We start from the raw sequence: 17392 nt of genomic DNA on the forward strand, positions 1-17392 counted from the left end.
TTGTGGTTGGAGCAAAAAGTTCTGTTGGGCATACAACCTTTAGAGGCATTACACTGGGAGGAGTTGGGATTTTGAAGACATTCACAGTAATGTTTTTAATCAAATTTTACTTACCTACAAATGTTCTTGGTTTTATAGAAACTGAAATATTTGCTGTTTTATCATTCTCCGGGCATTGAGAGAAGTTTTTAAGTGTTCTTTATTCACAGAAAGATTTTGTTCACTCCTATAAAGAGTTTAGAACGAAACCTCTGCAGTTATTTGGCTTTTGACTTTTAGGGGTTCAAGAAGTGGGATTTCCTTGGGGTGACTTTTTGGAGGTATTGTTCTTGAGTTTTGGTTTTGGCTTTGCCCCCTACTTCAGTGTCTTAGGGTAAGAGTCCCCTGGCTTTAGTTTCATTTGTGAAATGAGGAACACTTAGAAACTCTTAACAGGGAGACAGCCATATAGTTTCTGAGTTTTAAGTGTTCAGCCACTGATGATGGGTTAAATTTGCACATAGTACTTATGCCCTTATCAGATTCCAGTCATGTGACTGTATCAGGGGTCAGTAAAGCTTGGCCCATGAGTCAGATCTGGTCCATGATCTGTTTTGTATGGCACAATGACTAAGAACGTTTTTTTACATTTTCAAAATGTAAAGATCAAGAGAATGAAAAGACAAGCCACGGAATAAGAGAAAATATTTGCAAAAGGTACAGCTGATAAAAGACCATTAGCTAAAATGTATAAAGAACTCTTAAAACTCAACAATAAGAAAACAACCCAATTAAAAAGTGGGCAAAAGACCTGAACAGGCACATCATCAAAGAAGAAATATAGATGCCAAGTCAGCACTTGAGAAGAGCCCAACATCACGTGTCACTTGGGAATTGCAAATTAGAACAACAGGACTGCACACCTATTAGAATGCCCAAAATTCAGAATTCTCGCAAAGATATGGAACAGTAGGAACTCTTACCTGTTGCTTGTGAGAATTGCAAATTGATACAGCCACTGCAGAAGATATTCTGGCAGTTTATTACAAAACATACTCTTACCATATGATCCATCAGTCATCAGATCAGTCGCTCGGTTGTGTTCGACTCTTTGCGACCCCATGAATTGCATTATGCCAGGCCTCCCTGTCCATCACCAACTCCCAGAGTTCACTCAGACTCACGTCCATTGAGTCAGTGATGCCATCCAGCCATCTCATCCTCTGTTGTCCCCTTCTCCTCTTGCCCCCAATCCCTCCCAGCATCTGAGTCTTTTCCAATGAGTCAGCTCTTCGCATGAGGTGGCCAAAGTACTGGAGTTTCAGCTTTAGCATCATTCCTTCCAAAGAAATCCTAGGGCTGATCTCCTTCAGAATGGACTGGTTGGATCTCCTTGCAGTCCAAGGGACTCTCAAGAGTCTTCTCCAACACCACAGTTCAAAAGCATCAATTCTTACTCCTTGATATTTACCCAAATGAGTCAAAAACTTATGTCCTCACAAAAGCCTGCACAAGGATGTTTATATCAGCATTATTCATAATTGCTCTAAGACTTGGAAGCAACTCAGATGTCCTTTAGGAGGTGAATGGATAAAACAAACTGGTACATCCGGATAGTGGAATGTTATCCAGCGCTAAAAAGAAATGAGTTTTTAAGCCATGAAAAGACATGGAGGAAACTGAAATGCATATTATCAAGTGAAAGAAGCCAATCTGAGAAAGGTACATGCTGTATGATCCCAACAGTGTGACAGTTCTGGAAAAGGCAAAACTATGGAGACATTAAAAAGCTCAGTGGTTGCCAGGGGTTCAAAGGACGGGGGCAGGGAGGGATGAATAGGCAGAGCATAAAAGAATTTTTAGCAAAGTGAGATGATTCTGTATGGTATGACATTGGTGTTTACGTGCGTGCTGTGTAACTCAGTCATGTCCAGCTCTTTGCAACCCCATGGACTGTAGCCCGCTAGGCTCCCCTGTCCATGGAATTCCCCAGGCAAGAATCCTGGAGTGGGTTGCCATGCCCTCCTCCAGAGGATCTTCCCGATTCAGGGATCAAACCCGTGTCTCTTACATTTCCTGCATTGGTAGGTGGGTTCTTTACCACTAGCACCACCTGGAGAGCCGACTACATTATTGGACAGTTGTCATTATTTGTTGTTCAGTCACTAAGCTGTGTTCAACTCAGCGACCCCATGAACTGTGGAGTGCCAGGCTTCCCTGTCCTTCCCTATATCCTGGAGCTTGCTCAAACTCATGTCCATTGAATCGGTGATGCCATCCAACCGACTCATCCGCTGTCACCCCCAGGTCCTCCTGCCCCCAGTCTTCCCAGCATCAGGGTCTTTTCCATTATATATTTGTCCAAACCCATGAAATGTACAACTGCGTGAGTGAACCCTAGGGCTTCCAGCGGTCCAGTGGTTCAGAGTCCACCTTGCAATGCAGGAGACACGGGTGGACTCCCGGGTCCAGGAAGATCCCACGCGCCTTTGGAGCAACTAAACCCAGGCGCCACAACTACTGAGCCTGTGCGCTAGAGCTGCAAGCCGCAAACTACTGGAACCTGCGTGTCCTGGCACCTGTGCTTGGCCATAAGAGGAGCCACGTCTGTGAGAAGCCTGAGCGCTGCAACTAGAGAAAGCCCACCTGAAACAACGAAGACGCAGAGCAAAGCCAAAAAGAACTAAAGGATTTAGTTAAATTAAAAAAAGAGAGTGAACCCCAGTGTAAACTGTGGGCTTTGGGCGATTATGAGGTATCAGTGTAGCTTCATCAGTTATAACAAATGCAGCACAGCAGGATGCAGATAGTGGGGTACTGTATGTTTGGCTGGGGGGACAGAGGTTTTAAGGGAACTCAGTACTTTCTGCTCTTTTGCTGTGAACCTAAAACCGTGGTTAAAAATGAAATTTAGTAATGTAAAAGGCTGTCAAAGCAAAATAAAAGAATAATGTGCAACAGAGACCATAGACAGTTTACAGAGCCTAAAGTATTGTTTTTATCTGGCCTTTAACGGAGATTTACCGAGCCCAGGACTGGATCACGGTGCGCCTAGGAGATGAGTGCCTAGTTTCTCTGGTGTCGTGCCCGGGCCTCTGGTTCTTCTGGTACTCAGTGTCTCTCAGGGCAGAGTTGTTCTCTTGAATTTGTTTCTGCTTAACTTGCAGGTATATGAGTGACCTAAAGCTGCAGATTAAAACGGAGAGAGAGCAGTGCCAACTGCACGCAGGGCAAGGATGCCAATTCCTCCTCCTCCTCCTCCACCCCCCGGTCCTCCTCCTCCTCCCACTTTTCATCAGGTAGGTTGTCCTTCCACTCAGCTGTCTCAAAACCTGAATGCATACTTAGGGCTTCCTGGTGTAAGACATATGGTGTGGGAAGATGGAGACTGAATAAAAGTCTGTCTTCCTCAATTAGTTCTGATTCCTGAGAAGTCCTCTTAGGACCATATGGCTTGTCTTGGCTTTCCTCTCCTGGTTCAGTCTAAGTGGAGCTTTGAGCAGGTGGCATCAGTGTCTCTTCCCTGTTAAACTATTTGTGACATAAAGGTCGGTGTATCCTTTCTCTGTGCCCCAAAAGAGACCTACCTAGCTAGTTTGTTTCAGTACTAGGACTAGAACTCAGACCTGCCAACTTGTGTTTTTTTTTCCTTCTAAGTTTTGGGTTTTAGACATTTTGTTTGAGAATATGTATGAATCCCCTTTTAAAACCTTATTTATTTTTGGCTGTGCTGGCTCTTCATTGCTGTGGGGGCTTTTCTCTAGTTGTGGTGAGCAGGGTCTCCTCTCTAATTGCGGTGCTCGGGCTTCTCATTGAGGTGGCTTCTCTGGGGAGCAAGATCTCTAGGCGTGAGGGCTCAGTAGTTGCGGCACGTGAGCTCAGTGGTTGTGACTCTTGGGCTCTAGAGCACTGGCAACGATAATTATGGCGCCCAGGCTTCGTTGCTTAGAGGCATGTGGGATCTTTCTGGATCAGGGATTGAACCCATGTCTCCTGCCTTGGCAGGCAGATTCTTTGCTACTGAGCCACCAGGGAATCCCTGGATTCCCTTTTCAGTTGAAATTTTATGTGGAAGACCAATAAGTAAAGTAGGTAAAAGCAGAACTGCTCTTGATAGAGTAGAGTTCAAAGATCCACAGTTAATCCTTGGATCCCTGTAGCCTTTAGGTTACTGCACTGCATTGTTCTTAGTCATTCCCTCATAGCCTTTTCACTGGGGGCTTACTATGTGTCAGAGACTTGGCTGACTACAATTTCAAAAAGCCATATAATTTTACTCTATACTTTAATTTTCTCTATACTTTTTAATTTTCATTTTTTAAAAACATTTTTTATTGTTTTTGGCTGTACCACTTGACTTATGGGATCTTAGTTCCTTGCTCAGGGATTGAACCTGTGCCCTCAGTGAAAGTGCAAGAGTCCTAACCATGGGACTGCCAGGGAATTCCCATATAAGAGCTTATATATTGCTTGACTCTCCACACGAATTTATTTAAAAATTAAAAGGGGAAATATGCAGATAAGCAAAAAGAAGCAGATAAAAATCATCTGTGATCTTGACAACCTGAAATGAAGCCGATTCTGCTTTTGAGGGCCCCCAGTATAATGAGTGAGACAGGTAAGTCAACAGACAAAATCCATGCTATGCAGAGATATATGGGGCCATAAAAAGGGCACCTCACCAGTGGTCGAAGGAGAGGAGGTAGCCATAAGAGAAGCTTCTGGCGGGAGATGATGCTGAGCTGAATCTTGAAAGATGAGTAGAGTTTAGCCAGAAAAGGGTGAAGGTAGGCACTTGAAGTTGCTTAACTGGCATCCTCCTCGTTGTTCTTTTTGATTGACCTTTTAGATTACTTTCAGCTTTATGCTATTATAAACTGTTTTTTCCTGTTATTATCTTTGTGCACTGCTCCAATTATTTTCTTCAAGTTAATTTCTGGAAGTAGAACTCTTGCACTAGACTTTTGTGCTATTTTTTGGCTGTGCCTCATGGCATGTAGGCTTCCTAGGTGGCTCAGTGGGTAAAGAATCCACCTGCAGCGCAGGGGATGCAGGAGGTTCGATCCCTGGGTCGAGAAGATCCCCTGGAGGAGGGTGTGGCAACCCACTCCAGTGCTCTTACTGGGAAAAATCCCATCGACAGAGGAGCCTGGAGGGCTACAGTGCATGGGGTCACAAAGAGTTGGACATGACTGAAGTGACTGAGCACGCACGCATGCTCGCACACGTGGCATGCAGGATCTTAGTTCTGTGACCAGGGATCAGACCTGTGCCCCCTGAAGTGAAAGCACGGAGTCTTAACTGCTGGACCACCAGGGAAGTCCTGTGCTAGACTTGCCTGAATCTTGTGACCACCACAGGGCAGGTTTTTGTTCTGTACGTTTTTTTAACATCTTCAGTGTGCCAGGCACTACGCAGGCAGTGCCTTGACAAAGCTAACAAACTCCTTTTGTAATTTTAACCTTAACCAATATCATAGGTAGATAATAATACTGTTTTACACTATGTATTTTTTTTATTGTTGAAGGTTTTTTTTTTTCTTTTCATATTTGCTGGCTCTTTTGACTTTCTTCACCCTGTATTGTTCATGTGTGTGCACTAAGTCGCTTCAGTCCTCTGACTCTTTGTGATCCTATCTATGGACTGTAGCCTGCCAGGCTCCTCTGTCCATGGGATTCTCCAGGCATGCATACTGGAGTGGGTTGCCATTTCCTTCTCCAGGGGATCTTCCTGACCCAGGGATCAAACTCAAGTCTCCTGCATTTCCTGCTTTGCAGGCAGATTCTTTACCTGCTGAGCCACCTGGGAAACCTCAGTACTGTTGATATAATCTTTCTTGCTTATTATCCTATTGATTTCTGAGTCATCTTGTTTGTTAATGCTATATAGATTTAGAACACTACCTTTGTTTCTATCATATGTTACGTTTGTCACTGATAATTTCTCCTTCCAGTGTGTTATCTGCATATTATATTCCTAAGTGAATAATCTATAATAAAGAGATCTGTTGGTCTTTTCCTGTATTTTGGTTGTCTTGATAAGAAGTCCTTCCCCTTACCTATTTTTTTCCATATAGTACTTCTGTGGGTTTATTTTTTTACACTTGAAAATTTTAATTCAGCCAGAGTAAAGCCCTAAGGTAGGTATTTAACTTTATTATTTTTTTCTGAAAATTAACCACTTGTTGGACTTCTTTGGCATTCCAGTGGTTAGGACTCTGAGCTTTCACTCCAGGGGGCTCAGGTTTGAGCCCTAGCGAGGGAACTAAGATCCTACATGCCCCATGGTGCATCCCCCAGAAAATTAACCACTAGTTTTTAACACCGTGTATTTAATGACCTATCCTTTCTGCACTGATGAACTATACTTTTATTTTTTCTTCTATAGATCTGGCCCTGCTTATGGAGTGTCTGTTTGTTCCATTAATCTAGGTGTCTGTCCTTGTGTTCTTATTATAGTTGGTCATAGGACTGTTTCAAGATTTGAATGAGATAATGAAAGTAATGTGCTTATTATTATTAGCACAATGCTTCTGGTATAGTAGGGACTCCATAAATGTTTGCATTGATGATGGTGATACAATACAGATAAAGCGTCTGACACAAGCCTAGCACATAGGTACTCTGTTAGATTGGTGCAGGCCTCCTATCAGAAGCCTCTAAATAGGAGGGAAAGCTGTCCCTTCGGTGAAGGACAGCATGAGAAAAGGGTGTGAGAAGGGTGTTTTTTGGCACATGTACCTTATCAGGCTAGACAGGCATTGCATGGAATCCAGTTTGCCGAAGACATTTATCCTGAACTTGTGATGAAGAGGATATTGAGGGTGAACTTTTGTTTCCCTCTTCCTTCAGGCAAACACCGAGCCACCTAAGCTGAGTAGAGATGAGCAGCGGGGTCGAGGCGCCCTCTTACAGGACATCTGCAAGGGCACTAAGCTGAAGAAGGTGACCAACGTTAACGATCGGAGCGCTCCCATCCTCGAGAGTGAGTCTGAGCTGCATCGCCTTGCGAACCGCCAGGACCCCAGGGTTGGCCTGGAGACTCGGCCTGGCTGTCATTTTTACTGTTGGATCTTGGGTGGGAGTTTTGTGTTAGGGTATTCTGTGACTGTCTTCTCATTTGTACTTTTGAATGCCTTAGAAATTTCTTTTTGACCTTTGAGAAACATTCTTGGGGTCTTAAGCCTCCCGTCTCCTCCTATGCCTCGTGCTTGTTAGGGCACATCCTTGGCTTTTCTGTGAGGGAACCACCACAGTCCTGAAAACTGATAAGCTGAAGCCAGTAATGATTTTATAATTGCTGCAAGTGTTCTTGCTGGAGGGCCTCTGGGGAGCTGGCTCACACCTGGGTCCCAGAGCCATCAGCCCCTGATCATCTGGGACTTGGAGAGGAGAGCTTAGAGAACTCTCTTCATCCTGGTTACCCCTGTGCCCTAAATAAAGGAAGACTGGCTTCTCGTTCCTTTCGTTCTCTCTCATCACAGCCCAAAGTTTCATCCCCATGCCCACTTGAAGCTGTGGAGCAGAGAGGCTCACTTTCTATTTCAGTGGAAGGACAAAAGCAGTGGCGGTTTGCAAATTAAAGCCCAGGGAGAAGGACGGGTTTCTCCTCAGGATTGACTTGGTCACCAGCTCAGAGCACGCATGAAATGACAATCCTAATGGTGTGCTTTCCAGAGCCCAAAGGGAGCAGTGGTGGTTACGGTTCTGGAGCAGCTGCCCTGCAGGCCAAGGGAGGCCTCTTCCAAGGAGGAGTGCCAAAGCTGCGCCCTGTGGGAGCCAAGGACAGTTCAGGTATGTGGTAAGGACTTCCTTAGAGTATTTCTCAAATGTGTTCATTTTGGACTGATCCTAAGCGGGACCTCTGGAGATCAGGAGCACGGTAGAGGTGCGACAAAGAGGGGAGCAGGGGAGGAGTGACAGAGCAGAATAAAGCGGGAGCTGAGGCATTCGATGAAAGTGCGTTCGACTTGTAGCAGTAGTATTTGCTAATGGACCCTGAGCCTAAAACCAGGTTAAAACCCAGCACCGTACCTGCTGCCATGCAGGTTGCACAGAGGAGGCGGGGTGACACGGAGATAACTCACCACTGTGCACCTGGCTCTGTTGACCTGGTGCTGTCTGCTGTATTTGTAGAGAACCTGGCTGGTAAGCCAGTGCTCCAAGTCCCCAGTTCCCGAGCTGCTGCCCCGAGGCCTCCAGGGACCACAGCCATCGGGCGTCCTCAAGATGACACAGACAGCAGCCGGGCCTCACTCCCAGAGCTGCCCCGGACGCAGAGACCCTCGTTACCGGACCTCTCTCGGCCCAATCCCACCAGCAGTACCGGGATGAAGCACAGCTCCTCTGCCCCTCCTCCACCTCCCCCGGGGAGGCGTGCCAACGCCCCCCCCACGCCCCTGCCTATGCACAGCAACAAAGCCGCGGCCTACAACAGAGAGAAACCCCTGCCGCCCACGCCTGGACAGAGGCTTCACCCGGGTCGAGAGGGACCTTCTGCTCCACCCCCAGTCAAGCCGCCTCCTTCCCCTGTGAATGTCAGATCGGGACCAAGTGGCCAGTCTCTGGCTCCTCCTCCGCCGCCTTACCGCCAGCCTCCTGGGGTCCCCAACGGACCCTCCAGCCCCACGAATGAGTCAGCCCCCGAGCTGCCACAGAGACACAATTCTTTGCATAGGAAGACTCCAGGGCCTGCCAGAGGCCTGGCGCCTCCTCCGCCCACCTCAGCCTCCCCCTCTTCACAGAGTAATAGGCCACCTCCCCCAACCCGTGACCCTCCCAGCCGGGGAGCAGGTAAGTGCCTGGAAGTACCTTGTGTTTCCCCTCATATTCAGACTGAGTCTCTCTTCCTTTTCACCCTTCTCACCAAAGCTCTTCTTCAGTGACTGAAGTGAATACTCATTGGACAGGTTTATTAGTGCCTTTTTACATGTCAGATTCTCTTGTTAGGGAAACAGCAATAAATTAAAAAAAGGCAAAAAATCCTGTTCTGAACACTGAGGAAAATAAGTTAATAGAAAAAAATATATATGTGTGTGTATGTATAAAGAAAACAAGCAAAAAATATATATATATAAACACATAGTATATAGATGCTTTAGAGAAATACGAAGCAGAGAAAGGGGATGGGGTGTACTGGAGTGGGGATGAGGAAATACTTAAATTGCAGGGATGAGGGTAAAAGTAGGGTCAGAGAAGGCCTTACTGATAAAGCGACAGTTTGGCAAAGACCTGAAGAAACTGAGGGAATGCACTAAGCAGGCATTGAGAGCAGCAGATGCTAAGGCCCTGAGACTGGGGACAGCAGGGAGACCGCTGTGGCAAGACCAGGATATGCGATGGGACAAGCGACAGGACATGGAGGTCAGGAAGCTAGATTCCATGAAAGAGTAGCCAAGGACTTTGTGAAGGCTTCAGGTTTTAGTCCGTGTGAGATGAGGAGCCACTGGGTTGCGGGGAGGATGGGAACATGGAAGTAGCATTGATCTACCTTTTGAAAAGGTCACTGGACCCTGTGTTGAGAAAGACCACAGGAAGACAGAGGGGCCAAGGGAGAGCACTTGGGAGGCTAGGGCAGTGAACTGGGTGTATGGTGTATGCGTGGGTCACAGCAGCTTTGGGGAAAGATCAGTGTTCCATCGATCTTGTTTTTTTGTTTTGCTTTTAAATATCTATCTGTTCGGCTGCTTCCAGTCTTAGTTACAATGCGTGGGCTTCTCTCTAGCTGTAGCTCGAGGGCTTTCTTGCCCCACACCATGTGGGATCTTAGTTCCCTGAACAGGGATCGAGTCCCCTACATTGGAAGGTGGATTCTTAACCACTGAACCACAAGGGAAGTTGTAGGTGTTCAGTTTTGAATGTTAAGTTTGAGACCTGAGGGTAAATCATGGATTGGCGATTGGCTCTGAGACTCTGCACTTCAGGGGGATGGTGTGGGTTAGAGAGGGGAATTTGAAGAATTTTGAGAACTACATGCTGGGGTGAAACCACCTGGGGAGTGAGTTCATTAAAGGAGAGGAGAAGTCTGGGGCGTGAGTCCTTCCTATAGCAGAGGCCAGAGCATTGAGAGTACTAAGGCAGAGGAAGCTGAGAAAAGGCCTGGAGTGAGGGAGAAAGGAGGAACGCCGAGAGAGTAATGGGAAAAGTCCGAGATAGTCAGTGAGCACCCGGGGCCTGTGCTGCAGGTGGGTCAGCTAAGCTGAAGGCTGAGAATGACACTGGTCTCAGCAACACGAAGAGTCATTTTGAGGATCCACAAACTACCCTTGTGAGTAGTTTTAGTGGAGTGCGGAGGAGAGGGTGACGCGAAAGTCTGATTGGATTGGGTTCAAGCATGCGGGAATAGGAGAGGCCTTGATGAAGACAGCGGTAGACGTCTAGGGAGTTTGCTGTAAGGGGAGAGGGCTGCAGCTATGCGGAACGGTTGCTGGAGGAGGATATGAGATTGAGGGCTGATCCCCCTGCCCCATGCTCCAAGATGGGAGAGATTTCAACATCTGTTTGTATGCTGATGGAATGATCCTGTAGAGAAGGGAGATTGCCTGGATAATCCTCAGGGAGGCAGAAAGGAATGAAATCTGACCCACAGGTCAAGGGTTGATCTTAGGTAAGAATTCAGATAGTTCTTCTGGGTAGCAGAAGGGATGACTGAGCATATAGGCAAAGAAGCAAGTGAGTAGGTGGGTGTAGTGATGGGAGCGTGTGGAAAGTTTCTTCTGTTTTTTTGTTTTTGTGGTTCTATTTTCTTGGTGAGTTTGAAAGCAAGGACATCTGCTGTGAATGTGGGTAAGGAGTTAGAGGGAGATTTGAGGACAGAAGAGGGCATGAATTGGCCATCTGGGCGCACAGGTGAGTGAGTGAAAGAGGGAAGTGTGCTGCGATGACCAGTGACACAGAAGGCTCACTCCAGCTTAGGGGCCACATGTTTCAAGTGAGGTTCATCAGCTCGACGTGTGTTCAGCTGCGTCTCTGCCAGTCCTGAGTCGGGGCAGAGTTTAATTACCCAGGTTGGCGTTTTGTAGGCATGTGTGACCATGAGGGAGAGTCGGGCAAGGGAGGTAAGGGGGTGTGTAAGGGAGTGGTTATCACAAGGGACCCTGCTGTTAAACTGGGTGAGGAAAAGATTCAGGAACCTTTGAAAAGGTGGAAGAGAGGAGTTCTACAGTGTGACGGTGAGCTCTCTGGACTCTGAATCAAGCGAAGAAGTTGTGTCATCTTTCAAAATAGGTGAAAGTAGAGAGTGAATGAGACTCTGACAGCTCTCTGGGGCCTTCTTAGTGTTCTGTAGTGTTAGTCGCGTCCAGCTGTTTGCACTTCCATGGACCGTAACCTGCTAGAATCCTCTGTCCATGGAATTCTCCAGGCAAGAATATTGGCGTGGTTTGCCGTTCCCTTCTCCAGGGGATCTTCCCGACCCAGGGATTGAACCTGGGTCTCCTGTACTGAAGGCAGATTCTTTACCATCTGAGCTACCAAGGAAGCCCTTCTTAGGCCCAGGAATTTTGGCTCCCATATTCTGTTGTATAAGCTCTCCTGGTGGCTCAGTGGTAAGCAGTCTGTTTGTCAGACATCCAGGTCCCAATCCCAGGGTTGGGAAGATCCCCTGGAGGATGAAATGGCAACCCACTCTAGTATTCTTGCCTGGGAAATCCGATGGACAGAGGTGCCTAGCAGGCTACAGTCCATGGGGTCACAGAAGAGTCAGACACGACTTAGAGACTAAATAGCAACAATTCTTTTTTATCACTGGGCTTTGAGCGGCACCCTCCACAAATGGCTTTTGAACTTTGGCTTTAGACACCCCACGTGTATAGGTGAAATCATTGAATAGGGAGGTTTGTCACCAGGAAGCGTGTATTAAAGGCCCATTAACCTGCACGCTGCTTGACTAAGTACAGAGATGTCAGTTCTGGGAGCTGGCCATGGCATCAGGTGGTCACATAGGAGCCTAGTACATGGCCAACCCTGTATCTCTCTGGCTTTAGCTGGAAGGATAGTCCCAACATGATCTTTGATTTTACAAAGTTTTGGTTAAAAAACATTTTTTTTAACTAAAGAATGTTTTTTAAATGACCCTTTAACTGAGCCAGAGCACATATCTTTCTAAACCCAACCAGGAATAGAAGCAGGGGAAAATGTAATTTCCGTGGGTGTAATTGAGTCGTTTTAAATGTCTGTAGACTTCTTGCTTCCCACTTCTCAGTTCTTTCTTTGTGATTTCTTTAGAATATTGTGAAGTTATGAGTCTTATTCTTCTATTAGCCATCACCAACTTTGAAGCCTGCCATAGGCCTCGGCCTACTTTCTGCATCAGTAACCAGAGCTGCTGCTGCGTCGCTTCAGTCGTGTCCGACTCTGTGCGACCCCATAGACGGCAGCCCACCAGGCTCCCCCGTCCTTGGGATTCTCCAGGCAAGAGCACTGGAGTGGGTTGCCATTTCCTTCTCCAGTGCATGAAAGTGAAAAGTGAAAGGGAAGTCGCTCAGTCGTGTCTGACTCTTAGCAACCCCATGGACTGCAGCCCACCAGGCTCCTCCATCCATGGGATTTTCCAGGCAAGAGTACTGGAGTAGGGTGCCATTGCCTTCTCTGTTAGTAACCAGAACAACAGTTCTTAAAAATGATACTCTGAAAAAAAAAAATTGAGATATTTTAGTCAGAGATCTTGTGAATATTGGCTCCATTTGTTTATGAGATTGGGCCTATCGCTCTGATTTCTGAGTTTGTTTCCTGATCTGTAAAATGATATTCATAGTACTTTCAGAGGTGGTTGTAAATAAAAAAATGCATAGAAGTACTTTTTAAACTGTGGTGTGCTGGTGAGCTTAGTGGATTTATGCAAAGGGCTTCTGGGTAGTTTTCGTGGACTTATTTCTATTAATTAATCATACTATGATAATGATAACATGTTATAATGTACTTTTGTTTCTTTATGAATGATTTACATTTGAAAGAATATGTAAAAAGGCAAAAGAACATGTAAAACAGGCAAAAGGAGTCTTTTGCCATGCCCAGGGTGCTTAGAGACCAAAAATATCCCTTCTTATTGGTCCATAAAGTTTCTTTTTGAATTTTTTCTCTGTAGAGTAAAACACTATTTTAAAGGGCATTTTTTTCTTTTGAAAAGAAATCAAGGATAGAGTGGGAGGTTGGGTTTAGTAGATGTAAGTGCAACATTGTAAATCAGCTATGTCTGTGTGCTCAGTCCTGTCCAGCTCTTTGCCACCCCATGGACTATAGTTTGCCAGGCTCTTATGTCCATGGAATTGTCCAGGCAAGAATATTGGAGCAGATTCCATTCCCTACGCCAGGGGATCTTCCCAACTCATGGTTCGAATCTGGGTCTCTCACAATGCAAGCAGATTCTTTGCCATCTGAGCCACCAGGGAAGCCCTGCTTCAGTTTAAAACAAAAGAATCAATAACATCACGCTTTACTCAAAATTGGGTTTATCTTGGATTACAAAAGTTGATCTTCCCACCCTGAGGTTTCTTTTACACACTGCTTGTCTCTTGGGGTCATTGGGTTCCAGCTCTGTCACTTGAAGTAGTCTTAAAACTGGATGTGACAAACAGTAGAACCTGGTCAGGATTTCCGTCCCTGAGCTAAGGAAGCCAAGCAGGTGGTTCTTCGTCCTGCTCCATTTTGCCTGTCCAGGTTGGCTCTCATCACTGCCACCTGCTCACAGCCTCACTGGTGTCCTTTTGAGCCTGGCTGATGCTGTCTACTTTAATTGCCCTATCCCCACCAGGGAGTCTGGGTAGACACAGATTTCCAGGACCCTACGAAATCTGACTGTGAAGAAGGCTGAGCACGAAGAATTGATGCTTTTGAACTGAGGTGTTGGAGAAGACTCTTGAGAGTCCCTTGGACTGCAAGGAGATCCAACCAGTCCATTCTGAAGATCAGCCCTGGGATTTCTTTGGACGGAATGATGCTGAAGCTGAAACTCCAATACTTTGGCCACCTCATGCGAAGAGTTGACTCATTGGAAAAGACTCTGATGCTGGGAGGGATTGGGGGCAGGAGGAGAAGGGGACGACAGAGGATGAGATGGCTGGATGGCATCACTGACTCAATGGACATGAGTCTGAGTGAACTCCGGGAGTTTGTGATGGACAGGGAGGCCTGGCGTGCTGTGATTCATGGGGTTGCAAAGAGTTGGACACGACTGAGCGACTGAACTGAAGAAATCTGACCATGAGGGAAATATTTTGAGGATGACCTGAAAGAGCTTTGGTTTGAGCAGATTTGGTATGAAAACAGGGTTCAAAGATCTGCTGGGAGGTGTTAAGGAGGTTTCTCTTTAATTATTACTTCTAATGGACACTGTCCATGCTTATACAGACCTTGGAGATTGAGGGAGAGTTTACGTTCTGAGTGTGTTTTGTGGGAAGCTAAAACTGACATTTACTGGGCCTACAGTGCCAGACTCCTTGTCTATAAGCATCAACCCATTATTGTTTCATGCTTAACTACGGTTACTCTATAGAAATTCTGACAGTAATTCAGGAGGAATAATATATACTCTAATTATTAAGACAGTGTTGTTTGTTAAGCACAGTAGTATCTCTATGTACTGTGTAAGGAACAACTTCTTATTGGGCATAGCCTAGGTACCAAAAGACATACCTCCATCTCACTGGGTTGTACATTTGTTGGGGAGGTAATTAATACTTGTGGTAATTATGAAAAGCAGTATGTAGCAGTTTTCTTACTGTGAAAGAGTAGGCTTGTTCTGGGTCTGTTAGATCTGTGACCTTAGATAAATAGCCAGAGTCCCCGTTTCCTCATTTATGCAATGCCACGGGGATAGTGGCACATACTTGTACGGGGCTGGCTATAAGAAGTTTTAAAGATTTAGTACACCGGCTCAGTAGTTGTGGTGTGTGGGCTTAGTTGCTCTGCAGCATGTGGGATCTTCCTGGACCAGGGATCGAACCTGTGTTCCCTACACTGGCAGACACATCTTAACCACTGGACCACCAGGGAAGTCCAATGTCCAGCATGCTTTTGATATTATCTAATACTTGATGGCAGATTTTTGTCTTTTAAGGGTGAATTTGATATTTGGAAATGGCCAAAAGTCAGAGTCAGACATAGTTAAGATATAGTTAAGAATATTTTTGTTGGTGGTGCAACCTCAGAAAATGGGAAATGACCATCATATAATAATAATTATGGATCTGTCTGACTGGGTTTGGAGACAGTTCTTAAGAGGCTTTTCCGATTTTTTTTGAGCAATGAGTCTGTCACTGGAAATATGTAACTTCTGTCAATGAAACTATTATACATAATTTGAAAGGCACACATTTTAGGCTGTGCTGCTGAGTGCTGGAATAAGTGACATAGTCTCTAAATGCTGCCAGGGAACAAAGGAGGAAATCAGAATAGAGTGGATTGCTTTGAGAAAGCCTTGAGAAGATGGGAATTGAGTTAAACCTTCAAGGATAGGTAGGATTTGATAGTAAGGACTGGTCACAGGAGGAAAGCATAGGTAATTCAGGTTATTTAGCAAATATTGATTAAATACCTACCATTTGCTATACATCTGGCTGAGCTTGGGAACTCAGATGAATGGACACTGCTCTGACTTTAAGGAATGTACAGTATACTGGGAAAGAAGCACATATAATGAATAATTGTAGCATAGTAGAGTAGTAGAGAGAGACAGAGGTAACAGTGGGAGTGTGGGTGGAATGGTGCCAGTTCGACCTAGGAGGCAGGCAAGGATGGAAAGAACGAAGGCAAGATCAGGTCACCTACGTGGTAGATTACTGTGTAAGCAAGGAATATCGTGGGGTGATACTTGTGGAAGCTAAGGATTTGAAACTTTATGAGGTAGGAAATGCAAAGCGCTTGGAAAAGTTTGAGCTAGTATTTGAGGGAGATTAGTGAGTTGGTATGCAGAATGGATGGGAAGGCTAAAAGATCAGAAGCAAGGAAAACAATGGCGAGGCTTTTTGCAGTAGAACCAGCTAAAAGTGAGAAAGCCCTGACTTTGAATTGTGGAGGCAGGCGTGGAAAAGCCAAGAAGGAATCATCACGAATAAGTAGAGTTCTTGCCTGACTTGTCATGGGAAATGAAAAAGGGTCATCTGTTCATTCTGAACTTTGTCTCTGGAAGAATGTGATGTTGCTAAAGAAACAGGAGGACTTCTGGCGATCTGAGAGGTTGGGACTCTGCTTTCAGTGCAGGGGGCACGAGTTCGACCCCTAATCAGGGAAACTTAAGATCTCACATACTGCATCAGCGCAGCCAAATAAATAATGTAAAATAAAGAAAGTAAAAATTTTGAAAAAGAAACAGGGATGAGAGGAGGGGGTGTGACATCAACATGCTGCCCAGAGGCTCCCAGAGGCTGGCTCTTCGGGAAGGTGCCGAGGTGCTCTTTTGGCCCGTGCCTCTCACATCCCTCTGCCCATCACTGTCTCTGCATCCAAGCCTAACTGCTTTCGATTCTAATTGCAGCTCCTCCACCCCCACCACCAATGATCCGAAATGGTGCCAGGGATGCCCCCCCTCCCCCACCACCATACCGAGTGCATGGGTCAGAACCCCTGAGCCGAGGAAAGCCCCCACCTCCGCCCTCAAGAACGCCAGCCGGGCCTCCTCCACCACCGCCGCCCCTGAGGAATGGCCACAGAGATTCCATCACCACTGTCCGATCTTTCTTGGGTGAGTAGCTAGTGGTATTAGTCTTGTAGCTCCTAAGGGACTTCACTGACTCCAGTGGCCACTGCACAGTGGGAATGGCCAGTTGGTACCCTCTTCACTGCAGTTCCTTTCCTGATTTCCCTTCAGACTTCTGTTCCTATCCACGTACATTGCTTTCCTTAGGTGAATTCTCAGCTCAATTGCTTTGGAAGAGATTAAAAGTAAAATGAGCAAGTGTTTTGTTAACTCTGATAGGAAGTGTTTTGCTAACTCTCTTGCTCCTCAAGGCTCATTATGTGTGGTTAGCTTTTAGGTCCGAGACTGTATCCTGTTCAGGATTATTGAGACAGGAATTTCCTATTCTCTGAGGAAGAAAGGCTCCTTTCTGGACCTTTGAAAACAGAACATTCTATGCACAGCATTTATCTGATAATCCAAAGCCACTGACTAGCTCTGTTACTTTGAAGAAGTCACGTCATTTTTCTGGACCTCACTTCCCTTACCTGTGAAACAAGGAGATTGACTAAGTGGACTAGAGTTATCAGGTCCACTTTTCCAAGGTTATAAATGAATCTTGGGCTCCACCTGAGGGAATCTGATTCATTAGGTCTGTGATGAAGCACCAAGTAAAGACTGTCCAGCAGGTATTGTTAGACCCTCTGTTGAGGGACAGGGAGGCCTGGTGTGCATCAGTCCATGAGGTTGTGAAGTGTTGGACACGACTGGGCAACGGAACAACAACTGTTGAGGAAGTCTG

At 45.9% G+C, this 17392-nt stretch overlaps 1 protein-coding gene across 10 annotated transcripts in view; it reads left to right on the forward strand.

The window, feature by feature from the left end:
• The window catches only part of WIPF2 (WAS/WASL interacting protein family member 2), a 41178-nt gene that overhangs the window by 17839 nt on the left and 5947 nt on the right, over positions 1-17392 (forward strand). For 7 of the 10 annotated variants that reach the window (XM_005220761.5, XM_005220757.5, XM_005220759.5 and 4 more), the window contains 5 exons: positions 3147-3278; positions 6831-6963; positions 7656-7772; positions 8115-8771; positions 16450-16656. In XM_005220761.5, coding sequence (XP_005220818.1) covers positions 3216-3278; positions 6831-6963; positions 7656-7772; positions 8115-8771; positions 16450-16656 — 1177 coding nt within the window. In that variant the 5' untranslated portion in view covers positions 3147-3215. Of the gene's footprint in view, positions 1-3146; positions 3279-6830; positions 6964-7655; positions 7773-8114; positions 16657-17392 lie in introns of those variants that run through there. The other 3 variants (XR_009491574.1, XM_024980477.2, XM_024980476.2) reach the window with 3 other exon arrangements.

The sequence above is a fragment of the Bos taurus genome, chromosome 19, assembly GCF_002263795.3.
Source record: "Bos taurus isolate L1 Dominette 01449 registration number 42190680 breed Hereford chromosome 19, ARS-UCD2.0, whole genome shotgun sequence".
NCBI classification, from domain to species: Eukaryota; Metazoa; Chordata; class Mammalia; order Artiodactyla; family Bovidae; genus Bos; species Bos taurus.